Raw genomic sequence first — 26,883 nt, forward strand, 5'->3', positions numbered from 1 at the left:
ATTGAGAGGGGAGAGAAAAACAAATCCAGCTCTTTGGTTTTTGCCCCCTGCAAACAATATCCAAGAGTCAGGCAAGAGCAAAACCCTTCCAGCAGAGAGAAAATATAAGGAGTATTTCCAAACCTAACCCAACGTAATGCCCTGCATCCACCCCTTGTGTAACATCCTCTGGCTTTAAGTGTCTTATACAAGCCTTTACTCACTCAGTACTGAGCTGTGCCTAAGCTGGGATTGATGGAGAATCCTATTTAGGAAAACACCCGTGGATGAAGAAAGCATGAGGCAAAGAGGAATTTTTGCACAGATGTTTCTGAGTGTGACAGGCCCAGTAACACCGGGACCCACTCCAGGAGGGCTCCTGGGGCACTGCAGACTCCTTGGCATGAGAGGGCAGTCCTGATTCAGCCCTGAGCATCCGAGCTGGCTGTGGTTGAGGATTATAAGAGCTGTTTTGATCAGGGGAAAATTTCTGTTTTTAGCACAGGCAGCAATTAAAATAGCTCGCGGATCTCAACGCCTCGGGGAGCTGTCATAAAAGGAGGCAGAAAATCCATCCTGTGGACTCTTCTGCAGCCAGAGATGAGCCTGGATGGAGCAGGAGAGAAGAGAGCCTGAGGTTCACCTGGTGAAAAAGGACAACCCAAGACCTCGAGCCAGATTCACTGCTTTGATCCCAAGATGGCTGTGGAGGATCTCCGGGCTTCCAGCACCCCTTTCTCACTCTCCTTTTCGGGCAGCGGCTTCCTGGCCCTGTACCAGGTTGGGGTGGTGCAGTCCCTGCTGGAGTTGGCTCCCGAGCTCCTCAAGTCCGCCCGCAAGGTCTACGGCTCCTCGGCCGGGTCGCTCATCGCTGCTGCTGTCGTGTGCGGCGTCGGCCTTGGTAAGAAAACCACGGCCTCGAGGCCTTATGGGAGCGCTTTTGTTCCATAAACCCAGGGGCGATGCCTCGGGGGGCTGGTGGGGCTGGTGGAGCTCTCCTCGCTCAAGGCATTACAGAAACCCAAGGTGTTGGCACGTTTGGCAGCCAGTGCAGTGCAGTTTTGGGTGGTGTGAGCTGAAAAAGGCAGTTCTCACAGTCTGAGCGTTCTCTGGCTCAGCTGGTGGGCAGAAACTACAGGGGGAAATCCGGATATATCTGTATTCCTTTGGCTCCTTTCCTGCTCCTGCTGGAGGAGCAGATCTCCTGCTCTTCTGCTCTGAGGTCTGAGGAGTGCTGAGATGTCCCAAAGCCAGTCTGTGCAGCCACAGGGGCTGGATTTGCCCATGGAAAGCCCTCTTTTCCCTATGGATCAGGTTTCTTGGGATCCTTAGCTACAAAGGGACACGAGTGGCTGTCGCACAGGTGACAGAGCTGACAGCCTTGTTTGCATGTCACTTTGGCTTATCCCACTCAACCTTCCCAGGACAAGGGGAGATGTCGTGTGATTCCCATCTCCAGGTGCACCTTCCCTGTGGCTGAAGCTCAAGGGCTTGTCAGCAGGATATTTCTGAAGGAACAGCAGTCTGCTCCAACCCGGGGCTGGGATTCCTCTTATTGCTGCTAAAGAGGTTTTCCTCTGATGCTCTTTCAACAACGTGTAAACAGGCCTCTCTAGCAACAAGATCCTCCATGTGTAGAATTAATTCAGAGTAGTTAATCCAATTTTAATAATCACATCCTCCCATATTTCCAATTAGTGCCCATGTGTAAACAAGTGTACACAAGGCTCTGAAGGCTGATCCAAGTTCTGCTTCAAGCAATGGGGACATTCAGGAGGAGCAGAGGGTTTTAGGGACCAAATAATGATGGAGGAAGCCGGGAGGGAACACACAGTTCCTGAAACCTCTGGTGGATGCTGGAACTGTTCTGCTGCAGCTAAAAATAATTCAAAACATTGGCAGATATGTATAGACAAGGCAGAAGGGAACATTTCTGCCCACATGGGGATGAACTCCTCCACAAATAAGCAAGGGCCCCAAAATTTCTGATTCCTCCTGCTGCTGTAATGGATGGAGCTGAGGCTGTCCAGCAGTACAAACACATTCAGCACCTGCTCTTGCTGAGGGCACCAGTTCTGAACTGGGCATCTGCTTCCCTGGGGTGGAAGGCACCATCCACTTAAAGGGGCTGAGATGATTTTGTGCCCAAAATATCTTGCCCAGAGGAAGAAAAGACATTTTGGATAGTGATGGCTCTGGTTATGTTTCTAACAAGGAAAATGAATGTGGCACAAGCTCTGTCATATTAATATTGGGGATGATAGGGGCAAAAAGGTGAAAGGTGTGTTTGGTGTCCCACAGGGTGGCTGCAGTCAGGTGCCCGTCCCCTGCCCCGGGCTGGGTGAGGAGCTCCGAGCTCCCAGAGCCAGGCTGTCCTCTGCGACCTCCCCGGTCACCTCATGGGACATGCTTGTCACCAGGCTAGTGCAGGCAGGGACAGTCACATTGCTGCCAGGGTCATCCTTCACTCGCTCCGAGTCAAAGCCCTGTCTAGACCCAAAGCCCCCAAAGCTGGGCTCGGCTCTCACCTCTTACCCAGCAGCTTGTGGGCAGTTTATCCATGTTTCCCCCCATTTCCAGGACACAGAGCAGCCAGACAGTGCCCTGGGGCTGCCCCACTTCCCTGGAGGTCTGGCTCTTTTGGCATGCCCTCCGTGCAAACCCAGCCAGCGTTAATCGCCCCGCGTGGCCTCAGCATCTGCTCAAACACACATTAACCCCTCTTAATGCCTGGGTTGCTCCAGTTGCCTTCAGGACACTCCACCTAATCCATCTGTCCATCCACACAATCCCATGAGACTGCACGGAAACCTCTGCCCCTACAAGGCCTTGGTGCTGAGCCAGGCTCGTGGCCTCGGGCCGGTGCAGGGTCCCGGGGAGCCCACCTGGATGCAAGGACAGCTCACATTGCTGCTGGATAAACTTACACCGCAAGAGTTTAACCCCCCAGGTGGGATATTCCCCCAGGTGAGCTCCCCATGTCAGCAAAGGGTCCGAATTCCCTCTATGGGATCAGGCTTCCTGCAGGGTTTGCTGCATTCCTCTTCCTCCCCATCACTGCAGAACCTTTAGAACCCGGAGTCTCCTGAGCCCTCAGCTGGGGCTCCGGGGCTCTGCTCCTTTAGCCCAGCTCCTCGTCCTCACCCGGGAGCCAGCCCAGCTCCCTGTAAAGCCTGGGGCTGCCCACCTGGAAAACCGGAGGTGGAAGGCAGGAATGTGTTGTGCAAGTCACACTGCCATGGATAACTCAGTGTCCCCCTTCCTGGGGCTCTCTGGAACCTTTCCCTAATCCCCACCAGGAGCATCTTGAGGCCCCATCTCTGGTGCAGATGGGGATTTCACCAGTGGGGTCACACAACGATAGGATGTCCTTTGAGGACATTATGGGGGTGATGCCTCCCATTCTGCCCTGCCACAACATCCCCCACTGTAGGAGCAGTATAATCCTGGGGTCACACAGAGAGGCTGCAAGAAGCTGTATTTGTGAGGAATGTTAAAAATAGAATTTAAAATATAACTAGCAGTGCAGCAGGGATTGACTTTCTCTCCATCTTTCCCCCTGCCTCTGTTTCAGATGACCTAAAGGAGTTTTTCTTTGCACTGGCAACGGAAGTCAGGAAAACCATCCTGGGCCCCCTCTCTCCCAAGTGCAGCCTGCTGGCCAATCTCAAGGCTGTCCTGCAGCGGATGCTGCCGGAGGATTCCTACCTGCTGGCCTCGGGCCGGCTGCACATCTCGCTGACGCGGGTGGTGGACGGCCAGAACGTCATGGCCTCAGAGTTCAGCTCCAAGGAGGAGCTCATTCAGGTATGGAGACCTTCCTCTGGTGCCGTAGGAAGGTCTCCACCACCCGCCTGGGGTGGAGGTACCCCAAGTGTGGGTGGCTTTAACTGCACTGTTTTCTACCCAAGATGGGCAGAGAGTCAGGAGGCTCTGCCAGAGCTGTGGTCCCACCACAATGGGCTCCATGAGCTTGGGGACAGGGAGGAAGATTTGAGTTCCAGCATCAGATGGAACAAATCATGATAAAAATGCAGCAGGTTTGTTTCCAGCCTCATCCAGCTGATGTTGGGGCTCTAGTAATGACTTTGCAAAGAGCCCTGTCAGTGCTGGTGAGACCTCTCAGCTCTCCCCAGAGGTCACTCCTCAGCAAAGCCCCTCTGGCAATAGTTTTCCTTGTTGCCTCAGCACTTTCCTGGGAGGAAGGAGCTGGACAAAGCTGCTGCTGAACAACAAGCAGCTCATTAACCAGTAAATTAGCTGCTGGGGGGAGAATCCCAGGGTAAAGCCCTAACAGAGCTGACTGTGAGGTCCTGGTCCCTTGTCCCAGGGAGACAGTAGAGGATGGCAACTCCATGGAGAAGTCAGAGTTCACCCCGTGGTGCCTCCTCCAGGTAACCCAGGAGCCTGGGGTGCTCATTCCCAGCTGATGAGACTGGTGGGAAATGGTTGCCAACGCCCCAGCAGTGGCTTTACCACAGACAAATCCCAGCAGGGTGAGGATGCCTTGTGAGGGTGTCTTGGTTTTGTCCAAAAACCTGCAAAGATGCAAATTGGCCCCAAAGCTTCAGCTTGCCACCATCAAAGGGCAGTGTTGGACACAGATATGGAGATTTACAACTATTAATTCTGGCAGCTATAAAATTAAAAAATGCAGTTGTGCCCTGCTCCAGAGAAGTGTTTCCACTTTCTTGAAGCCTTTCTTGCCACAGTCCCCAGAAAAGTCCAGGTGGCACCAACAGCCTGGCTCCAGACTTTGTCAAGGCTGAATTTTCAGACACCAAGTCAACAGTTTTTGTCCAGAACTTTGACAGGAGCATTGACTTCTGCATTCCCTCTCCTCCCCAGGCTCTCCTTTGCAGCTGCTTTCTTCCTATTTACTGTGGATTCATCCCTCCATCCTACCGAGGAGTGGTGAGTGACATTTCCACTAAAACACATGCTCTCAGCAGGAGCTCTTGGGTTTGAACTTTACATTCCTCTGAGCAGGGAGGGATAGGTGTGTCCAGGCTTTTTTCTTTAGTTGATGGAGGATGAAAAAGCCCCTCAGCTTTTTCTTCACTGCATCCCAAGATGATAGCTGGGTGGAATTGCCATCTGGAGAGCCCCCTCCTGCTTTGCCCATGGACAGAGTGTGGCTGACCTTGCAGATGTCTAAGATAAGACGACGCCCACAGTGGGGACCTTGAGGCACAATCCAGTTATCCCAGGCAGGGCCCTCTGCAGTGCAGGTTCATCCTTGGCTCAGGTGCTGACTTGTATGGCTGAGACATCGAGAGTTCGTGGCAGGATCCTCCCCCAGCCCTGTGCATTTCCATGCTCTGCTTATCGGAGGGAGGGAGGAGCTCAGCAGCGTTTTCCAGTGCATCCACTTCCAGGGCTGGGGCAGCCACAGCTGCTCTGGGCACCCTGTGCCAGGGCCTCCCCACCCTCACAGGGAAGAATTCCCATCTTTCCAATATCCCATCTAACCCTAATGGCAGTGGGAAGCCATTCCCCCTTGTCCTGTCACTCCATCCATTGTCCAAAGTCTCTCTTGAACTCTCTTGGAGCCCCTTGAGGCACTGGAAGGGTCTCTAAGGTCCGGGGAAATGTTCAAGACCAGGTTGGACGGGCCTTGGAGCAACCTGGGACAGTGGAAGGTGTCCTTGCCCAGGGCAGGGGGTGGCACTGGATGGGCTTTAAGGTCCCTTCCAACCCAACCCATCCCCGGGTCTGTCATTGCTGTGTGAGGCCCCTCTGCACTGCTATTTCATGAACACTTAATTCCATCAGCTGCCACTTCCAATACCCCTGAGACGGGTGGTAAATCCAGATTGCTTTTGGAATAGAGCAGTTGATATTTTCCTTGAACAGTGAGGAATCCCCCAGCGATCTGCAGGCAATTATTAAATGTGGGGGCCCTACTGCTCAAGCCAAGGACTTGGAAGTTATACAATGCTGTGCATTCGGTGATGTCTGAATTGGCTCTTGACTGCCAAAAATTGTTGTACAAAGTTTTGTGAAGGAAAAGAATTATATTTCTGTTTTAATAACTGCTGTGGATTATAGCACCTGGTGAAGGAGCTGGCTGGGTGCCACAGGCAGGGCTGGGGAAGGAGCTGGCAATGGGATAAAGAGCACAGGTGGGATGAGACGCTGTTGGAAGTGGGAAGGGAGGACAAGCTGGGACGGGGTTGTGGCAGGAGTGTCACCAGTTCAGCTACTGGTTCCCAACTCGGTGACACTGCAAAGGTCCTCAAAGCAAACCCTCCCTCTGCTCCTCCCCCAGCGCTACGTGGACGGAGGCTTCACGGGCCTGCAGCCCGTGTCCAGCCTGGAGGAGCCCGTGATCACCGTGTCCCCGTTCACCGGCGAGCTGGACATCTGCCCCCGCGACTGCCCCGCCATCTTCTTCTGCTTCCAGATCTTCAATGGCAGCATCCAGATCTCCATAGAGAACCTGTGCAGGATCAGCTACGCTCTCTTTCCACCCAGCACCATGGTGAGCCCACCAGGACTTCTCCCAGCTTAGCTTTGGTTAAAAGATTAATGCTGCTTCTGCCTTCTCAAGATTGAAGATTCAGCTCAATCTCCACTGTTAATTAATGGGGTTTCAAAGGGAGGGGGCAGCCCCACTGTTTCTGCAGTCCATTTTTGGGCGGGACACTGCTGATGGGTGGCCATCTTGGGATGGGGTCCACAACCTGCAAAAGACCAGACAAAACCAGGTGATCTCTAAGGTCCCTTCCAACCCAAACCATTCTGTGTTTCTCTGACTGGTGCTGTGGTGGTTGGAAACCAACCAGTGCTTGCTGCCTTCCCAAATAGGCCATCCCAACCCTTCACAGTCAAACAGCTTTAGATAGATCCTGTAGTACTGGGATCAGGGCTCCTTAGCGACCTCAAGTGTTTCTCCTTGCAGGTCTTGAACGACATTTTCTCCCAGGGGTACCAGGACACTGCCCTTTTCCTGTACAGGAACAGTAAGTGGCACCCCAGCACCCGAGGGGCACCTCCAAGTGTGACACAGACACACATCATCCCTTTCTCTCCCTGTCTCCCAGATGCCTTTGGCTTTAACTACTTTGATGGCAATTTCCGCTTCGGCAGCACCTGTGGGAAAAACGACTCTGGACAATCCAATGGGACATACCCCGGCCTGTACAAAAGGGTCCCTCAGTGCCTGACCCCTTACTTCCTGCCAGGTAGAGGATTTGGGGTGCTCAGCTTGTGTTTAGGGCTGCTGCAGCCTTCAAGAGGGGCACTGTTATATTTAAGACATTATTGAGTTATTTCTCACAGTAAATATTTCTATCACAAAGAGACTTTGTAAGAGTGGCTCAAGCTGGACTCTGGCTTGGGCTTCAGTACCTGTCTGAGCTGGACAAGAGGAATGATTGCATTTATTTCATTGCTTGTAATTACTGGTCTTTATTTCCTTCTATGCTGTCATTCCTGGGTGCAGGCTTGTGGAAGAAGGAGCAGGTGCATGGACTGCAGGACCCACTGGCGATGGTCCTGCTGCAGCCCTACAGGCTTCCAGCCTTATTCAGGAAGGGGTAAGAACATCCCAACAGAGGCATTAGGGAATGACACACAAACCAGGGGCTGTGCCTTCAGCAGCAGCAGGGCAGCTGAAGGGACACACGAAGGGATTCGATGTTCCCTGAAGGCAAGATCCAAGGGAGAGTGGGTATGGCTGGGTATGGTGTTCCATAGGATCTCTTGGTTATGGAAAAGATTATTACAGTGTGCATTTACCATGAACACCCTCCCCTTTTGCTGCCTTTAGCCATCATTAAACTCAGCCTGTTTACTTTGCTTTTGCAGGGTGAAGACAGTGTGGGGGCTGCTGGAAGGTGTCAGCTCCCTGGTACAACGACTCCACAGACTGCTCCAAACCCTGGTGCCTGGTTTGCCCAAGAGAGTCATGGACAGGAGGTGAGGGGCTGGGGGGCTGCAGACCCTCAGCATAGAGAGAGCAGGGTGCAGAGCAGGGAAACCTTTGAGAACCTCACCCGTGGGTCACTGATGCTGAGCATGGCTAAAAACTCTAAATCTGGAGTAGCCCACATTAAAAGTAGCTATTTTTTTTATCCCTGTGATATTATTTTGATATCTCAACGGAGCTACAAACCAGCTTAGTGCCACTTCCCTAGTGCAATACATTCATGTTCCAGATATTTATCTGCTGGACTCTGTCCTGGCAGGACACCAGGCACATTCTCCAAGATCCTGAGAGATGTTCTGGAACGAGGCTCTAGGGATTTAAGGCATATCCCCCCCAAATCTGCTTGCGAGTTCCCTCCTGTGCAGCTGCCCAAGAGACTCGCAATGATTTCACCTTGAAGCAGCTGTGAGAAAGCCCTTTGGGGTCAAACATTCCTGAAGCTGCTCATCCCTGTCAGGACATCGACCTAGCCTCAGCTCTCACCTTGTTCCCACAGGTAACAAGGATCATCCTGGCGGGGCCCTGGGGGTCTCCAGCGCTGCCTCGGGATGTGGTGGGCAACACCAGCACACACCAGCACGGCTGCTGGTTCTCGAGGCAATTTCTGGGGAGTGTTTTTTCCTTCAGAACCTGTCTGGTTCTGTCTCCAGTGCTGCCACTGCAGTGCCCGTGCTCAGGCCTGACCTGCTTTTCCATGATGGCCGAGGCAAAGCTTCGGTGCTGCTCCTGGGACCCACCCCAGGCTGCAGGGACCACTGGGCAGCTTCACCTGCAGACCTCACAGCCCAGACCTTTCCCTGCCCACTCCACCTCCCCCCCACCAGCAGCATCCCTTCCCTGCTTTAATGCAGATTACAGGGTGGGCATTTGCCAGGAAATGCCATGTTTTAGTGTTTTCCTCCCACTCAAAAACTTTCAGAGAGACTTCTCAGAGAGAGAGAGAGAGACAGAGGGAGAGAGGGAGAAGCTTTAGGGAGCATAACACTGGGCAGGAACTAATTTTTCTACAGTTCCCTGAAGTTTTTTTACCAATTACCAATTCTTGAGCTTCACATCTCCCCATAGCCCTGCTTCTCCTGTCTGTGGAGGTGGGAGTGCATTTGGATCCCCCTGGAACATGCAGTTGTGCAGAAGGATGGAGAAACATAAAGATTAACTTCCCCCTACTTCCGAGTCCTGCAGGCTGCATGTCCGGACATTTCAAAAGGAAATGAGTTCTTTGCCTGCAATTGTCTGTAACTCACGGCCACACACAGAGCATGGCCCAGGCAAACACACCCTGTGCCACTGGTCCGCACACAGAATTAATTGGCAGCACTCTTAATTATCCCAAATCCATGCTGCACATCAGAGGCTGTGGATTGGCTTTGCCCCAGCTGAGTCTCCTGCTTTTGTTGGTTCCAGACAGGCAGCAAATGGATCCCAACAGCAGCAGCTGTTTATCGGAGCATATATATATATATAGCCTGTTTAATTGCACAAAGGGAAGGGGAACAGAGGGAAGTTTCATCCAAAGGGCCCTGGAGACTGCAGGAATGAATGTGGGGAGTAGCTGAAGGCAGCTTTGATGTAACCAGACTCAAAGTTAACTATGAGTGCTCTGTGAAAGATCAATATCCTGTGTTCTGCTGTCTTTGGTTGAAATCAGTGACCTGGGAATATTTTCTCTGGAATGATTTTGCTAAAAGAAACCGGGATGCTTATTTCATAGAATCATGGAACAGTTTGGGTTAAAAGAGAGCTTAAAGATAACCCAGTTCCACCGCTGCCATGGCAGGGACACCTTCCACTGTCCCAGGGTGCTCCAAGCCCCATCCAGCCTGGCCTTGGACACTTCCAGGGATCCAGGGGCAGCCACAGCTGCTCTGGGCACCCTGTGCCAGGGCCTCAGCCCCCTCCCAGGGAAGGATTCCTTCCCAATATCCCATCTAACCCTGCCCCCTGGCAGTGGGAAGCCATTGACCCTTGTCCTGTCCCTCCCTTTCCTGATGAGGGGTCCCTGTCCAGCTTCCCTGTAGCCCCTTCAGATCCTTGAAGGGGCTGTGAGGTCTCCACACAACCTTCTCTTCTCCAGGCTGAACGGCCCCAAGTTTCTCAGCCTGTTTCCACCGGGAAGGCGCTCCAGTCCCCTTAGAACTTTCTGGCCCATTTTGATGGATCCCGTTTGCATTGGATCCTGTCTGCTCCTGTCTTCCATGCATCCCAGATGGATTTACATCTCTCAACCACTGCAGCCAAAGCCAGGCTGCTCAAATCCAGCTGTTGCTGCCACAGGGCAAAGTGGAAGGCTCAGAGACAGCCAGCCCACCCCAGGCAGGGACAATCAGCCCAGCATTTGCTTCTGCACCTCTGCTCCCTCCCACTTATCCAACAGCTCCTTCTCCAGGCTGCTGCAAGCACCATGCCCGCCTCCAGGCAGGAGGATATTACCATCTCAGTCAGCCTGGGGCAGTTACCCTATTGAAATGGGGATTAGAATCCCCCAAAGAAAATTCTCATCCAGGAATTGGACCTCCAAATCCATTAAATGCATCTGCAAACCTCAGCCACAAACAGTTTGAACTGCCCGGTGTATCCCACCTGCCCCATGTGGGGCTTGATCATAGAAAGTTGGTAAAACTTTGAGAACTTTAACAAAAAACAATCAGCAAGGAAGCCCCAAACTAAAATGGTCTCAGCACAGAACTCTGCTGCTCCAAAGCTGCAAGAAAGCAAGCAAATGAGCAAGAAAGAAGTATTTAACAATTCAGTATTGAAATCAGCTGGGTTTTGCTTTATTAACCCCTGATCTTTTCAAGCAAGCAGAGCTGGCGCCGTCTCCTCTTGGAGACATGAGCTTGGAGCTAATGGCAACAGGAGGCTTTGCCAGAGGCAATGGATAGAGGCAAAGTTTGGCATTGATTGGAATCATCTTGTGCAGGAGCTTGTTTCACCCCAAGGAAGCAAAGTGGGAACCCCAGCTGCACCCAGTGGGGATAGAACCAGCCTGCAATGTCTCCTCTAGGGGTGGACCATGGGAATCATCCGGGGCTGTGGCCCTGTCTGTGCTGTGGCATTGCTGTCACAGTCCATGTGCTCCTCAGGACAGGTCGGGCTCTGCCTTCAGGCTGGGTTCCAAGTTGCTCATTGCCTCTTTAGAGTGTAAACTGGGGCCAAAGGCAGCAGCGGGGTCACAAATGCTCTTCTGTGGCTGACCTGGCCCTAAAGGGAATAAAACCACACTGGTCAGTCTGACAGACACCTCTGGCAGTTCCTGTGGGACAAGCTGGATTCAGGTGCCTGGTCAGAGCTGCTTCCCTTCCTCCTGTTGTCTAAAGGGCAGCAGGTTTTGGTAGCCTCAAAATATTACCCTTGTACCCCTGTCCTGTTGCTCGTCTCATTCTGCTTTGAACTCAGCAGAAATGTGAAGCCTGAGGTGGACGGGATGAGAGTCTGGAGACAACCCAAGACAGCAGGAGCTCCCTCTGGAGCTGGATCCCTCTGCAGGTCTAGAGGGAAGAGTCCTTGGGTCTGATCCATGAAACAGAGCCCAACAAAGCCAAGCACGTGCCCAGTCCTGCCTGTGCCTCTGGCTGTTGGCTGCAGGTGCTTTATGCCAGACTCTGCCTCCAGTCTGGGTACTAAGGAGGGTGCAGTTCCTTGTGCAGTTGTCCTGCTGGGCACACGGATGAGAGGCAAGTCCATGTGGAGAACCTGCTAATCCAGCCTGAGCCTCGTGGGATTGCAGGCTCCAGACACTTGTCCTCTGGAAATATCACTTGTTCAAGAAATCAGGTACAAGTTGTTCACAAGTTTATCCCGCTGCTGCTTTGGTAGCATCAATGATATCCTAGCATTGCACAGACAAACAGTGAAAGAGCCTTTGCCTGGCCTTGATCAGTAGGGCTTTTCCTTCCCAGAACTGGAAAATCTGATGTGCTTCTCCTCTGGAGATCAAGAGCCTGGGCTCACCCCTTGGTTGCTCTCTGGCCTGACAAATGAGTCTGATTCCTCCCACAGGAGGAATTTTTCACCTGGGGCTGGTCAAAAATTTTGCAGCCCAGCTGCAAACCAGAGACAGAGATTCCTGATAGCCCAGAGCTGCCCAACATCCAAAGAAACCTCATGCCCACCGTGTTGCTTCCAAAAGCTCCACGAATGCTCAGACTGATGGAGCCTTTAAAAAAGCAACCAGGGAAGCAACTTCTACAGCCTAACACTGTGTCCTGCATTTCTTAGTGGGTCTAGAGTTGGTTTGTTTTCAAAGGAAATCTCTTTCTTGCTCCCATTTTATGTTTCCCAAGCTTTTCTGTTTAGGTCTGGAATGGTAACAATCCTATTCCTTCCCCTTTGTATTCCTCATTTGTTGTGGGCCTCCTAGATATAGCAGATTGTGTCTTTTTTCACTTTTAATTTAATTGATGTGGCTACATTTTAAATAATCCCCAGGTTGAAAAAGCTGTGTAATTTTTCCTAAGCTGATAAATTCTGAAATGTTGAAAGACTCAGAAAGAAAAAGAAAATAAAGAGTAAAATTGAAAGAAACTTGGCATTTCAGCAGATGCTTCTTTGTATTTTTTAGTAACAACAAAGTGGAAACTGAAGCGCTGAGGTTTCACAGGTTTTCCATGCAAAACTAAAAGGGGAGCGGGCGTTATTTTGCATAGGATTGCAGAAAACTCTAAGTTTTGGATTTAAACCTGCCTTGTGTTGCTTCAGAATGGCACAGGTAGAGGTTTACCTGCAGCTGGAATATGCTTTCCTTGCCCTAAGTCTTTCTGTGGCTGCAGCCAGAGTTCCTAAGAAGCCTGGGTTTGGCTGGCAGAGCAAAGGCAGCTTGAACCCTTGAGACACCCCTGCTGAAGGGATGCGTGGGCAGAACCGGTTATTACCTCACAAGGTGAGTAAATACGTGGCCTTCTCCATGGGAAGGGCTCCTTGTCCATGGAGCCCTTCTGACACAGCCAAAATGAAGTCCTCAGTCCTCAGTCCTCAGCCAGATCGAGGGTGAGGGCTCAGTGTGAGGCCTCACTCGTAAGCCCTGAGCTGAGAGGGAACTTTCTCCCATTCCCGATGTTCTCACCTGCCCCAGAGCCTCTTTGGGCACTGACAGCCCTGGGCAAGTGTCACTTGGAAACAGATGGGGTAAAGCAAGTGCTGGTTCTTTACCTTCCTGAGGGTGGAGAAGGTGGTGTGGGCCTTCCTATTCGTATTCATTGGCTGCCTGGCCGATTCCTGGATTCTCTTTGGTGTCATCCTCGTGATCTGTGGCTCTGGAGTGCAGAACTCTCAGTTGTGGCTTCAGCTGCGGGGTCTCCTCACCTTTCTGACGTGATTCATTGGCCAAGGAAAGCGTGAAGCCCTCGAAGTAATTCACCTGGAAATCCCCTGGTGGGAAGAGAAGCCAGCTCTCACTGCTTGTTGCTCAACTGCCAGGTGTGCAGCAGTGCGAGGCATGACCTGGGTTGACTGGAAACCAGAGATACTGCTGACCCCAGCGCTCAGGGATCACCAAACACTGCTGCTCTGTGCCTCAGGGGGTTATCAAACACCACACAGGGCACCCGAGCCTGCGCTTCCGTCTAGAGGTCCTGGCACCTGTGTTCCCTGGGATAAAGCTGTGTCATGCCCAGTGTGGCAGAGAAGAGGGGAGTGTGGCTCCTGAGGGAGCTTCTGGAGAGGCCAGGGCTCAAGTAATGCTGGCAGTGCCAGGAATACAGGCATTGCTCTGCCCCAGCCACTCTGGGGCAGCATCTCTTACCTTGTGTCAGCAAACCAATGAAGTAAGGGAAGCACCCAACCTACCTGTCCTCACTCCCAGTCACTTACTCAGTCTTTTCAGGAAGGAGACCGTGTCCTGGTAGCCCTGGATATAAAAGCGGTCCATGGCCTGCGGGGGGAGGTGGCAGTCAGGGCAGCTGGGCTGCTGCAGGGGGCTCGTGGCTCTGGCTACCTGGAGGAGCAGCTCACCTCACGTGTGGGAAGCTGAAAAACGTGCTGTAAGCGGCAGATGTTCATTTTTGAGATCTGTAAGATAGAGTCAGCGAGCTGGAAGGTCAAGAAGGCAGCTGGGCCGTCCTTGGGGCAGATGTCGTATTCTCCAGCGAAGGCAGAGATGGTGATGGTGGTGCGGGACACAAAGTCGGCTGTCCACATGGCCACCTCGCCGTCCACGTAGCGCTAGGAGGCAAAACAGGGAGCCCTGAGCCTTCCCCTGGGCAGAGAGAGCAGTGCTGTTCACACGGGCAAGCACGTGGGGCTTGTTCCCCAGCCAGGCCCACAGCAGCCTGAGGTTCTGCGGCTGCAGAGATCCCCTTCCAGGCAACTGCCCCAGCCGCTGCTCCCCTGCTCCAGGTCCACACCCTGATCCTCCCTTCCAGCCAAAGAACTGCTGCAATGGAAGCGGGAGGAAGGTGCAGCAGAAGGCAGCTGAGGCAACCCCAGGGACAGGGGAAGATGGACAGTTCTGTGAGAAGCTGGGTCCTGTCTTGCAGTGAGGTCAGATTTTGGGGCCCTGTTCTTCCCTCTGCAGACACTGTGGGAACTCAGCCTCGAGCTATGCTGGTGGCAAAGCCAGGTAGAAACATCCTTAATGCCACCACTGGAGAAAGGCCAGAGGCTGGAGGGGCCCTGGGCCGGAGCTGGGACAGGGTCTCCAGCCCACAGCGCTACTCACCACCCCACGGTACGTTGGAGGGCAAAACCCAAAATACAGCGGGATGAAGCAGCTGCACGTCACGGCCTGTGGGTGAGACGGGAAGGACAGAGGTGAGCGAAGAGCCACGGAAACTGCTGCCTTTGGGAGTGGTGGCTCATCTGTGAATGCCAAAACAGGGGCCCCCAGCTGGGTTCTTGGGCACCACTGACCAATGTGCACCAGACCATGGCTGATACCCACAGCCAGGGCAGAGACGTAGGAAGGGAAGCTGTGAGATGCCTCAATGTGCTCCCTGCCTGTTCAGGATAACTCAGAGAGCAATCAAAAGGGCTGATTTGTAAAAATTATTTCAGCTTGTCTGGATTCAGAGGGTGGCCAGGACAGAAATGGTGGCATGGACCTCAATGGACCAGGGCCTGTTAGGATAAGACATGAGGTGATGGTTTATAACTACAAGGGGGGAGATTTAGATACTGGGAAGAAATTTTTTACCATGAGGGTGGTGAGGCCCTGGCACAGGGTGCCCAGAGAAGCTGTGGCTGCCCCTGGATCCCTGGCAGTGTCTAAGGCCAGGTTGGACGGGGCTTGAGACCAACTGGGGACAGTGGGAGGTGTCCCTGGCCATGGCAAGGGTGGCACTGGAGGAGCTTTAAGGTCCCTTGCAACCCAAACCATTCTGTGATTCTGTGCTGTGGGACATGGCCGGGCAGCAAATGTCACACAGCTCCTCCCTCACGGGGTGCCTGTGGCTGCTCCCACCTGAATCAGCTCCTCCTTCGACGCAAACTCGGACACTGTCACAGTTCTCCAGTCGTGCACGCGGGTGAGGACAATGTGCAGCTTCCCAGACACCAGCTCGTGGGCATTTGGAGGCAGGAATTTGCGTAAGGCACCCCTTAAGATTCTAAGTATCCTTCCTCCAGGGATAAAACCCCAGAGAGAGGTTTTCAGACCACTAAGGACATACTCCTTCATCTCATCTGAAGCAAAGCAAAGCAAAGCAATCATTCTATATCCCTTACATTGTTCTTTATGCACAAATCTGTGTTATTTAGGCACTTTCTGAGCTGCATTTCCACCTGGCAAAGGGGTATTTTATCCTGCTGCTAAATGCTCATATAGAGCCATTGTTTTCATTAGGGTGGAAGCTCCCATGAGTGGACCCAAATTTTCCAGGCACTTTCAATATTGCAGGAGGTAGAAGTATTCTGCTTTCTTTTCCCATTTCTCTCCATTTTCTCCACAAGACATCTTAAAAGCTTTTGGACATAGGAGAGAAAATTAACAGGAAGCCTTTGTATAACATTTCCTCCTGTTTCCTCTATGCCCTGCTCATGTGTTTTCTTTCCCCTCTTTGTTTTGGGACTCTCCCAGCAATCCCAAATGCCTTATTAGGGAGAGCACCTCTGCTTCTTTTCTTAGATATGCTTGCCATTAATTCAAGTTAATAAGATGCAATGCCTATATCTACTCTGTTTTCTCTGTTTTCCACTCTTCAAGAAGCCAATAAAGCAAAACCCTGAGGAATTAACCATGGAGAATGAAACAAAAATCTTTTGCAACTCCAAAATTCCCAGCTATTCCATCTCTTTAGGCACAAAATAAACAGAAGTGTGTAGCCCTTACCCACATCACATCCACACAATCCAGCTGTAGCTATAACTGATCCTGAAGATGATCCATAGATCCTGTATGCGGATTTCATTATGTCAGGAGAGAAGTCCTGCAAAGCAGATAACACTCCAGCTTCGTATATAACCAAGAAACTACAGCCTCTAAACAGTATAGAGTAAGGTCTTCCCTCTTTTCCACTTATTTTCAGCATCTCTGCTAACTCCAAGAACCCCAACGACAAGAAAACAGCTGCCCAACAGCTTCAATGGGTTTTCCAGAGCCAGCCAACCCTCAGCTGTGGTTCTCTTTCCAACCACACTCTCACTGTCTTATATCCCTCTGTTTGACATAAACCTCTGAGCCAAACGTCCAGTGGAACAGCAGCAGTGGGCAGAAGTGGATGATGTGATGTCCTAATGCTCATTAAAATAAGATTATTGCATTGCAGGGTGTCTGAGCTGAGCCCTGAGCTGCTGGGCAGCCCCAGGCGAAGGGCACAGCCACGTGTCACACTCAGGTGTTGGTGGAGCAGCCCAGGGGGGTCCGGTGGGCCCCAGGACTGAATCTTTGGGAGGGGAAAGCTGCTTCCCAAAGTAGTGAACTGCTTCACCGACACCCTGGAGTTCCAGAACAAAATTCCAGCCTCTTGGGCAGTAGGAATCAGCAAATATTCCCTGGTACAAAAGAGTCTTGCAAGATGCTGCTCAGAACTCTCTTGCCCCATTTGTAACAGATTGCCAAAGCCCATCCCAGGGAGTGAAGAAGGTGACTGGGTTACTAAAGAAATCACAACCCAAGTTGTTTTCTTTGTTTCACAATTTCAGGGCTTGAGTTTGCTTACAAAGGGGTAAAAATTCAGAGTCTGGGAAGCAGCTCGTGGTTTCACCTTCTTCCTACATGGCTGAGGTTTCAGTAGAGCCACAGGTCAATAAAGAAGGAAAGAAGGGGGCAAAAAGTCTGACAAACACAGGGATTTATTGGTTATCCACGGAGAAATGCAAAGCCTTCTTAGCTTTGCAGCTGGGTGAGACATTGGGAAGCTGCAAGTGGGAAAAGCAGCACTGAGCTCTGGGCGAGACAGAGGCGAGTGGCCAGAACAAACAATAACAGCTTGGACACTCCTCTTCTGATGTTCATGGAAATCTACCCGACATCTTCAGGTAAAATGCTCCCAAAGCCACCCAGGAGATGCTTCTCTCCCTCTTGCAGTGTGCCAGGGGAAGTGCTGGAGGAATTTGGATGCAGCCCTGATCTCCGTGAGGGGGCTGCAAAACAGCCCTGAGGATGAGCGAGCAGCTGTGCTGGACATGCTGGGGCTGACAGGGCTGTGGGCTCTATCAGGCCAGGGTTAATCCAGCCCCAATTCCACACGGGAGCAGTGTCTGCCACCCCCCAGGAGCCAAGGCACTGAGCTCCTTGCACACACCCTGCAGATGCTAATGCTGAGCAGCAACATAAAACTGAAGACTCGAGACAAGAGGAATAAATAGATCCCATGCCTCATCAAGAGGAGAAATGCACTGGAAATAATTTTCCATCTACTCTTCAGTGCAAGGATGCCCTAAGAATTAACTGCAATGAGAAGAGTCAACTTCAGAAGCAGCTTCTGGTGCAGGAGGGAAGTGGCATTTAGAACCCACAGGTGAGGCACACTTAAGCTCTTGAGCTGAAGAAAAACCTTTATGCCCAACTCCATGACTTGGGGAAAGAACCAGTGCCAGTCTTGCAGAAGCAGCAGCATTGCCAGTGCTTCAAACCTTGGATTCAAGCCCTCCTGCCCTCAGTCAGCAGCACAAGAGGGATCTAGAAATGTGACACATTATTGCACTGCTTTCCAAATGCAGCTGGACAACTCTGGCACTGCAATCCCAAACCAAAGCCATGGATCATGTCACACAGACCATGTTTTACTCTTAATTGCACCTCTGTAATATTGTGATAGTTTCAAAATCCATTTGTTTTACCTTCTTACCCAATCTTGCAGCACCAAGAAGTAAACAGTGTTTATCATGGAAAAGCAGAGGGAAGCCAAGACTCCACCCTCCTAGCAGGTAGTGCCACGTCTCCCTGGCTTTCAAACCCTTGGTCTGTTCCTGGATGTTACATGCTCTCTGCACAGCCCAGACCGTGTCTGAGGCAGATGATGAAGCCGCGCCTGTTGTCACTAACACCCACTATGTGCTGGTGCTCCCAAATCATGGAGGATTTAGACAATCCCAGACTTGTTTGGGTGGGAAGGGGCCTTAAAGCTCATCTCGTTCCACCTCGTGCCATGGGGTGAGGACAAGGGGATGTTTGAGCAGATCACTTTCAGCTGGAAGGCACTTGGGCAGGCACAACTTCATTTCAGCCTAGAAGAGATTCCGTAGCCTACATGGACCCTCAGGATCACCCTGGTATAGGGTGTCTCACCCAGTGAGACACATTAATAGTAGATCAAAGAATGATCTGGGTTGGAAGGGACCTTAAAGTTCATCCTGTTCCACCGCTGCCATGGAGGGGACACCTTCCACTGTCCCAGGTTCCTTCAAGCCCCATCCAGCCTGGCCTTGAAATAAATACACACCAGAGCCAAGTGGGAGCCCTGTGGGATGCAGGCACAGCTGGGAGTGCTGGGAACTCCAGTGTGGCTGGACTACTTGGGTTACTTGGCGAAACATATGAAAAGTCAGCTTGAGAGAACTCAGAAGGAGGTTGTGTAGTCCAGCTCTCCAGTTCAAAGCACTGTGAGCTGGGAGTTCAAACCAGGGCACTCAAGATATGGTTTAGCTGTGTAGAAGTGTGAGGTTTCAAGGAAAAATAAAGGTCTCCTTCATGGCAGAAGGAATTAATAAGCCTGAGTGTATGTGCCATGTGTCTCAGAGCTCCCCAAACCCTTGGCAATAGTTACAGTCTCACGAAATGCAGCTGCTTGTGATGAGATGCACCAGCTGCTGCTCTGGGAAGGGATGGAAACTGATGTCAACTGAATATTTGAAAATACTCAAAATATTTCAGCAGTAAGAACTTCAGAAACTTAAATTGTAAAAAATAACAGAATATTTTTTCCTGTTCTGGGAATACAGTTGGGTCCAACTGTCTTGTGGCACAGGAGGCAGCACTGGTTTGAGGATAACTGTGCTGCTGCTGTAGGTGTTGGGTGCTTTCCTATTTCTGATCAGCTTTAGCACCCAAATGATTCCAAGCTCACGGAGACTGGGCAGAAGCAAGACTAAAGCACTTGTGTAACGGGGAAATCTAAGATCCGATTTCCAGTCTTTAAACACTTTGTGCTTAAATACTGCACTGAGCCCTCGGCAAACAGATGGTTTGACCTTCCTCCTGTCTCACTTGTCAGAGCGGGTTGGGCTGCGCGTGGCTGGGTGTTTGTTTGGGAGCGGAGCGGGGTGGCTGTGCCATCTGGCAAGTGGCTCTGGACCTGCTGGATCCAACTGTCAGCTTTGGGAGTGGATCTGGCATCGACACAAGCAGCTCCCTGGCAGCACCCTGGCAGTGGGGTTCAGAGCCCAAGCGCTGCAAAGCAGCTCTTGGAAGGAAAAAGGCTCAGTGTGGTGGTGTCGTGCAGTTGGATACAATCACAGTCCAGAATAAAAGCTGCATTTAAGGAGCAGTCCTGCAATGGCTGTGACAAGTGACTGGAGCAGACCAAATGGAGCTTGTTTTCCTTCTGTCACTGGCATTTAGGAGCCAGGGGGCTGTGCAGCCGGTGCTTTGTACCACGTCATCCTGGCCGAGTCAAGGAATTGATGGAACAGTCACAATCTATGTGAGAGCATCACATGCCTGGGCAAGACAAAAGGGACCCCAGGGAGCCCTTGGCATCTGTCACTGACACTTTGGAGAAGGAGGAGAGCACAGAATGCCATGTGGGGTTTGACCTGGGGGGCTTTTGTAGCCAGAGCGTGTGGGGGAATCTGCTGGCCCCTAACAGGGCCGGGGGTTTTTGAGTCACAGCTCCTGCAGTGCCTCGATTCTGCTGCTTTAGGGGGGCAGTACTGCAGGTTTTAGGCAAAAGGAATTGTAGCTATGAATTTATGGAGGGACCTGGCTGGCTGGGCTGTGTTGGTCCAAGCTGTCCTGCTTTCCCTGGACAAGGAGATGACTTGTTGATCAGATGGCACGGTTCAGATGGAGGGGTTGTGCTTGGAGGGCATCGTGCACAGCAAGGCACAACTTCCCCTTCTGTCCCTGCTCTGTCTCAGTGTCTGCATGAGTCACATCCCGTCTGTCCCTGTGTGGAGCCAGGAGGGGAGATATGGGATTGAAATGGAGATTTGGGCCATGCTCGTACAGCCCACGCTGGCACCAAATGTGGATCAGAGCCAAAGGTTCCTGCTCCTCCTGGACAAATAACTGTTTTCTTTGGTGGGCAGGAACACTTTGAGCCTCAGGCTGCTTACTGCATCCCTGTCCTTTCCCAGCCTTGGCCCCTAGGACAAACCACCAAGACTCAGTGTCCCATGGAGGTAATTCCCAAAATCAGGCCAGGAAAAGGGGAAGGAGGGATGAACCCTGCAACACGCTGGCCTGTGCACCTGAGGAGCTGTTGGTAGGAAGAGCCTGTGGAAATGCTCAGCCTTTTGGAATCCATAGATTGTTGAACCTTTATTCCAACAGGATCTTGGGGAAGTGCTGGGCTGGATGGAGAGAGAGTGAGCTTCATCTCTGCCAAGGCCAGTGGTGCAAGGGAGGATCTGGCTCAGAGCCTTGCAAAGTGGTGATTGCAGCTCAGACAGGGTTGAGCCCAGTGTGGGTTATCACAGAAGTGGGAGCAATGTACCTCCTTGGGAGATGTGATGGTCCTTAAAGCCCTTGCTCACACCCGGGAAATCCTCAGTGATGTGAGCTGGGGACAGTCACCATCTCGTCACATCTCTGCCTGGCAAATGGGGGAATGTGGCTCAGCAGAGCTGTGGATTTCTGCAGAGCTTCACAAGAGGGCAGAAAACAGCTGCAGAAGAGCAAGTGGCTCTGAGAGCCTGACAGTGACTTTATGATGGAAAATTCTTAGGGAAGCTCGGGTCTGCTTGGAGGCAGGAGCGTATTGCAGATTTGCCAGCAGAGCTGGCAGAAACATGGAGCAGAGAGCAACGCCAAGAGCAGCGTCCCTGCTGAGAGCACCCTGTGTGAGCAGCTCTGCATTTCGTGTGAGCAGTCACAGCCTTCCCCATCCCTATGTCTCCTGGGGACGGCAAAGGGAATTTATTCCAGACACACGTGTGGGGAGAGCGGGAAGGAGAAGTGAAGCTATGGGACGGTGTTTACTCAGGGTTGTGGGAGGTTTGAGAAGGGGTGGTTGGATGTGGTTATTCCCTTGCTCAGCTAAAGTTCAGCCCCTCTTGTCCAAAGATTCTTTTCTTCCTGTTTCCCAAACAGGAATTGGGGTTTACCCCTGGAAATTGGTGTGATGGAGGGAGAAGAGAGCTCTCCCTGGGGCAAACCACTGTCTGTGCATGGTGGTGTCCAGGGAGACCCATCACCTTGAGTGTGCTTTGCTTAGACCCAGCCTAGGGAAAACTCTGCCACGGCCATGTCAAATCGACCAGCCATGGCCCTGAGGAGCTCCATGTTTTCCAGCTCCAAGAAATCCCTAAGAGGGATTTGTATGTGTGAAATTAAAGTCATCACCCATGCAAACAAGCACTTAACCCCCACTTTTCCAGCTCCTGTATCCAGGGGCTTTGGAGACGTGCCATGTGTCTGGCACCACAGGCAGGAGCAGCCAGCAGGCTCAGCTTGTCCTTTTCCACAGCTGAGCCCCCGCAGCCCTTCTCCCAGCATGCCGAGTCAAGTGAGTGTCTTTGTATCTTGACAAGGGGAAGGAAGCTGGAAGTGCTGATTTTCCCCTTTTCCTATCAAGCTCTGTGAACCCTGGGCTCTGACTACTCAGTACCGAGTTTCTCCAGGGCAGTGATGGGTGCTGGATGTTGTTTTCCTTTCCCCCCACTTCAATCAGAGGGGAGACAGCCTTGGGCTGTAGATATTTTTTCTCTCCTCCATTGATTTGTCTGTAGGAGCAGAGCCCAGGAGGCCTGACTTGCATCCTCCCCGCCACCTGCAACCCCCAGACAACACCCAGCCCCTCACCGTGGGAGCAGATGGAGAACCACGGAGCAGATGGATGCCTGATGGGAGCTTATGGTGTAACCCCACAGGACCCCCCGGGATGCTCCAGTTCGCAAACCAGCACAAGGAGCAGAGCAAGGATGGATCCAACACACCAAGAATTAATCTTACACTGCCTAAGTGCTGGGAAGAGCCTGGGGAAACACAGCAGCTGTTTAGACTCAGACTTGAGCTAAACAGCTTGCAAAGTGAAGTCTTATCTCTTAAAACCCCTCACCTGTGAGGTGGAATTTGCCTGGGATGTCCTGGCAGCCAGGCTGATTCCCAGGGAAGTGCAGAGCCTGTGGCACCTGGGCCACCGGTTTTCCCTCATGGGGACTCTGGCCTGGAGGTGGGACTTGCTCCTGTGGATCTGCTTTAGGAAATCGGTGCCAAAGTCTTTAAAATCATTTACAAACCAGTTTCGCTTTGCATTTTTTTAAAAGGAACTAAAAATAAATCTTTAGTTGTAAAGCAAAATAAAAACACTGCCATCTTTCATTGCAGTTATTATACAGTAGCTGGCATTCTTTAGACAAAGCTTAAAATAACCATGAACATACCAGTGAAAATAAATGGGTGAGTCATGTTTGTTAACGCGGGATTAGAAGTATTGCTCTTGGCTCTCCTCCTGCGCAGCATCGCCTGCTCTTTCAAGCAGATACAAGGTTTTGGCTGGGCTGGTGAAAGAAAATTTGTGATCCATCAATTCTAGGTCATCCTGAGAGGGACCTGTGTAAGATTTTAAACCAGGGATTATTTTTTGTTGATTTGCCAGTCTCTGGCACTGTGGTGTTGCGGATGTTGTGTACTGCAAACTGATGGTGGGAATTAGATTTATACCTCACCCTTTTGCTGTGTAAGCCTGGTTTTCTTAAATCCTACAATGGGTTGGGTTGGAAGGGACCTTAAGACTCATCCAGTTTCAGCCCCCTGCCATGGGCAGGGACACCTTCACTGTCCCAGGTTGCTCCAAGCCCTGTCCAACCTGGCCTTGGACACTGCCAGGGCTGGGGCAGCCACAGCTTCTCTGGGCACCCTGTGCCAGGGCCTCACCAGCCTCTGAATAAAGATTTTCTTTGTAATATCTAATCTAACCCTGCCCTCTCAGTTTAAAACCATTGCCCCTTGTCCTGTCACTATCTGTCCATATAAAAATTCTCTCTCTCTCCTTTTTGTAAGCCCTCAAGGTTTTGGAAGGCCGCAATAAAATCTCCCCAAAGCCATCTTTTCTCCATACTGAACAAAAGATGGGGAAACTCACTCAAATATTCATCTCCAGAGGTGCTGTGAGCTGAGCTGGCTCCTGCATTTCTCTGCTTCCCTTTCATGACTCTCCTCCCTGGGGCTGAAGTTGAGACAGGAGGAGGGGTGGTACCAGCATGGCAATTCCAGAAGTTGCTCCTGGGCTTCAAGCTGTGTGTGGTCCATCATCTGCTTTTTGACTACAAAGACCCCAAATTTCCTCTTTGGAAGGACAACTGGTGCTGGCATTTTGCTCTCTGCGTCTTGTCTGCAGCTGGGCACAGAGAAGGGCCAGAAAGATGTCATTAAAATCCCATCTCAACCATTTTGGGGCTGCTGGAGAGGGTGGAGCAGCAATGGGAGGGGAGAGCAGTGCCCCTGGTGATGTGCTGGTGGGCATGGCCAGCCAGCTCAATCTCTGTCAAAGTGCACTCATTCCCTGTGGCCAAAGCAGAGCGAGTTTGGAGCAGCAGGACAGATGCCACAGTTGTCCCTGCACCTTGCTGTCATGGAGGTTTTGGGGTGCTCTGAGGAGACATCAGTGACCCTGTGCGGAGCAGCTGAATCTCCAGGGCTTAATGCCTTTGACAGCCCAGCCCTGCTGAGTGTTGCTCTGGCAGGAGTTACCTTCCCAGCTGCCTGGAGGTGACTGTCCCAGCAGGAGGGACGGCTCAGTGCTCACACGTGTCTGCATCCCGCTGCCGGGGTTCACGGCCGGCCCCGGCGGCACGAGCTGGGGTGACAGTGATTGGAGCCAGGCGGTGACATGTGGTGTTTGGGAGGCCAGAGACCGCAGTGACAGCTGGCCTTTTGTGACAAGACAGGTCCAGACAGTCAGAAAGGACTCCGGGAGAGACAGGGGAGTTCATGTGGAAGATGCAGAGCGAGGATTCAAGCAAGCAACTGGTCAAGGACCTTTCTGAAGGACCTGTAGTGAGATGTGGAGTCTCAGCTGAACCAGAGAGAGAATCATGGAATCCCAGAACCCCAGAATGGTTTGGGTTGGAAGGGACCTTAAATATCATCCAATTCCAGCCCGTGACATGGGCAGGGACACCTTCCACTATCCCAGGTTGCTCCAAGCCCCGTCCAGCCTGGCCTTGGATACTTCCAAGGATGGGGCAGCCACAGCTTCTCTGGACGGTCTGTGCCAGGGCCTCCCCACCCTGTTAGAATTTCTTTCTACCATCTAATCTAGATCTACTTTCTTTCAGTTTGAAGCCTTTCCCTCTTGGTCTGTCACTACATGTCCTTGTAAAATGTTTCTCTCCCTCTTTCTTGAAGACTCCCTGTTGAAAACAACCCTATAATCAATATAATCCATCTGCATTCAGGTCTGGTGCCCTGGGTATGTCCCAGGATCCCTCTCTAGGAAGGTCTCGAGTGGTGCAAGGTGGAGCTTAGCTCTGCCTTGGGGTGATTTGCACCTGGATTTCAGCATCCTCCTCCTCCTCTAATCATCCACCCCTGGGCTGGCAAAATGGGAAATATGGAGCACATGTTAACCCTCCCCCCCCCCCCCATAATCTTTGTATTTTCGGTGTCAGCCTCCTAATGCAGGGGATTTCCATGTCTTCCTCTCTTGGTTTCTTTAAATATCCTAGTCCAAATATAGACCAGCAAGAGGGATTGCTTTTATTTCTAATTAAGGAAAAACCCCAACCCACCAGGGCTGGGTTGCACTGCCTGGTACAGCACGATTGTATCTCTAGTGTGATGCTCTTTCTTACTTATTGTGGCTCTAGATTCTTGGCTCACGTTTTTCAGGGCAGACACAAGCTGGGAACTCCCACCTTGGGAGGAAAATCAAGAAAAAAATGACTGAAAAATAATCTGTGAGTGCTGGTGCATGTAACTGACAGGAAGCATTAGCGTTGAGTTCCTCAGACAGAGCTTGGCTTTATTAGACAAGTTAGTAGTGATGCATATTAATTGAGGAGGAACACATTTTTGTTATTTATGAGGGAGAAAAATGCATCTTCCTATGAATATTTAATGAAGCATCCCCTTCCCCCCTGTTCAATTTTTCCTGCTTGTTTCAGCCAAGTTCAAATGGGCTCCTGGGCAGAAGGAGCCAAACTCACTGCTGTGCCATCTGAAAAAACAGCCCTGGGTTGTGACCTCCCCTGTCTCAGGGGCTTCACACTTCCCTCAGTGGCTCTTAATTCTTTGATTTTTGTTGCTGCCGTTATGCAAAGTGCCAGAGCTCCCAGTCTGGTGTGAGAATTCCCCCATCCTGCTCCTGATGCTGCCTCCACATGGTGCTCAGGCACTGTGAGACTGTCCAAAATCTCTTTATTCCTGCAGAGACCGAAAATCACAGTTTGAAATCCCATTCCCAGCCTGAGTTTCTGTATCAGTTGGAGCAGGATTGTGGCTTTAAGGCCAACAAAAAAGTGGGTCGAGATGCCTTCTACAAGAAGAGGTTCAGCTGGCACTGGATGAACCCCAGATCTGCTGCTCTTCTCAATGCCAGGAGAGATTGGAAACCAGAAGTCCCTAAACAATTTTTAGTAGAAATGCCTCCAGAAACGATTCTTCTCTTCCTTCCTCCAGACTTTGATTTTTATCCCTTTGGATTTCTGGTGGTGGGTGGAGGAAGCCGCAAGAAATGTCAGGGCAACCCCGCTTGGCTGGAGGCACATCTGGACATTTTGGGATGACAGTGGCCTTTTCTAACATCCCCTGGCAGAGCAGAGGCGGAGGAGAGCTCCTCGCTTTCCTTCAGCTCCTGGCAGCCTGGCCTCTGCCACCTGACATCCACAGCAGCCTGGCACTCGGGGGGCATCAGGCTGCTGGGTGCTGATCCAAGCGGAATCAGACCCTTGGCCAACGGGATGGCGGCTCCTTTCTCTGTTTTCCTTAGGCTCCCAAACAAAAGGGAAGAAGCCAGAGGCTGCTGGCTGTCCCAGCCACCAGGAGTGCTCTCCTGCTTCCGTGACAATGTGTTAATTGCTTGCCTGGCCGGTGGCTCTGTTGGCTGGCTGCTGCCAGGGCCTGCTGGGGCTCTTTTGTTCTTCTTCCTCTTGGAAATAAAAAATAAGTATCTGCGAAGATCCCTGTGCTTTCCCCCATCCGTCCCAGTGAGAAATGGAGCATATCAGATTTGTGCCCGGAGACCACTGCCCCCTGCACTCCTCTGTGCAACTTGGAGGAGCAGAGGGCACAAACTCCCTCTTGGCCAGCACTGAGGATGGATGCTGCTTCCTCCCGCAGGATCCCCATCTCCCCTTGCTTAACCCTGCAAAGCAAACAGGAGCTGGCGCCTTGCAGGGAGCAGAGTCTTGCAGAAGAGGAATTTGGCATCTCTCGCTGCACTGAGGAGCACTGAGGGGCACTGAGGAGCACTGGGCAGCACTGAGGAGCACTG

At 51.7% G+C, this 26,883-nt stretch overlaps 2 protein-coding genes across 3 annotated transcripts; one reads left to right on the forward strand and one right to left on the reverse strand.

The window, feature by feature from the left end:
• Window positions 1-227: 227 nt before the first annotated feature.
• On the forward strand, window positions 228-12,448 carry LOC121672104 (omega-hydroxyceramide transacylase-like). 2 transcript variants are annotated; one of them, XM_042044626.1, is made up of 9 exons: window positions 228-880; window positions 3,554-3,786; window positions 4,828-4,893; window positions 6,251-6,463; window positions 6,884-6,944; window positions 7,026-7,166; window positions 7,427-7,520; window positions 7,792-7,902; window positions 11,312-12,448. In XM_042044626.1, exons 1-9 carry the CDS (start codon window positions 679-681, stop codon window positions 11,424-11,426), a joined length of 1,236 nt encoding a protein of 411 aa, XP_041900560.1. In that variant the 5' UTR covers window positions 228-678; the 3' UTR covers window positions 11,427-12,448. The 2 variants fall into 2 exon arrangements, with proteins under 2 accessions (XP_041900560.1, XP_041900561.1); XM_042044627.1 differs by lacking the exon at window positions 11,312-12,448 and adding an exon at window positions 8,409-10,546 and having other exon boundaries at window positions 230-880.
• A 592-nt stretch (window positions 12,449-13,040) lies between these two features.
• LOC121672106 (omega-hydroxyceramide transacylase-like) lies at window positions 13,041-16,131 on the reverse strand. Its single transcript, XM_042044628.1, has 5 exons — window positions 15,309-16,131; window positions 14,568-14,633; window positions 13,862-14,071; window positions 13,721-13,781; window positions 13,041-13,279 (listed from the first exon to the last, which is right to left on the reverse strand). Exons 1-5 carry the CDS (start codon window positions 15,555-15,557, stop codon window positions 13,095-13,097), a joined length of 771 nt encoding a protein of 256 aa, XP_041900562.1. The 5' UTR covers window positions 15,558-16,131; the 3' UTR covers window positions 13,041-13,094.
• Window positions 16,132-26,883: the final 10,752 nt, after the last annotated feature.

The sequence above is a fragment of the Corvus kubaryi genome, unplaced genomic scaffold (assembly GCF_017639235.1).
Source record: "Corvus kubaryi isolate FWS band 111438036 unplaced genomic scaffold, C.kubaryi_AGA036_p1.0 37564, whole genome shotgun sequence".
Lineage (NCBI taxonomy): Eukaryota > Metazoa > Chordata > Aves > Passeriformes > Corvidae > Corvus > Corvus kubaryi.

What these genes read in the sequence shown, in the direction of transcription:
- LOC121672106 (XM_042044628.1), bottom strand. Translation starts at nt 15,557, where the DNA reads ATGATTGCTTTGCTTTGCTTTGCTTCAGATGAGATGAAGGAGTATGTC. An exon ending in CGAAGGAGGAGCTGATTCAG is followed by an intron (nt 14,634 to 15,308) that starts GTGGGAGCAGCC and finishes TCTCACCCACAG; the next exon opens with GCCGTGACGTGCAGCTGCTT. An exon ending in TTCAGCTTCCCACACGTGAG is followed by an intron (nt 13,782 to 13,861) that starts GTGAGCTGCTCC and finishes CTCCCCCCGCAG; the next exon opens with GCCATGGACCGCTTTTATAT.
- LOC121672104 (XM_042044626.1), top strand. Translation starts at nt 679, where the DNA reads ATGGCTGTGGAGGATCTCCGGGCTTCCAGCACCCCTTTCTCACTCTCC. An exon ending in GACCCCTTACTTCCTGCCAG is followed by an intron (nt 7,167 to 7,426) that starts GTAGAGGATTTG and finishes TCCTGGGTGCAG; the next exon opens with GCTTGTGGAAGAAGGAGCAG. An exon ending in AAGAGAGTCATGGACAGGAG is followed by an intron (nt 7,903 to 11,311) that starts GTGAGGGGCTGG and finishes TGAACTCAGCAG; the next exon opens with AAATGTGAAGCCTGAGGTGG.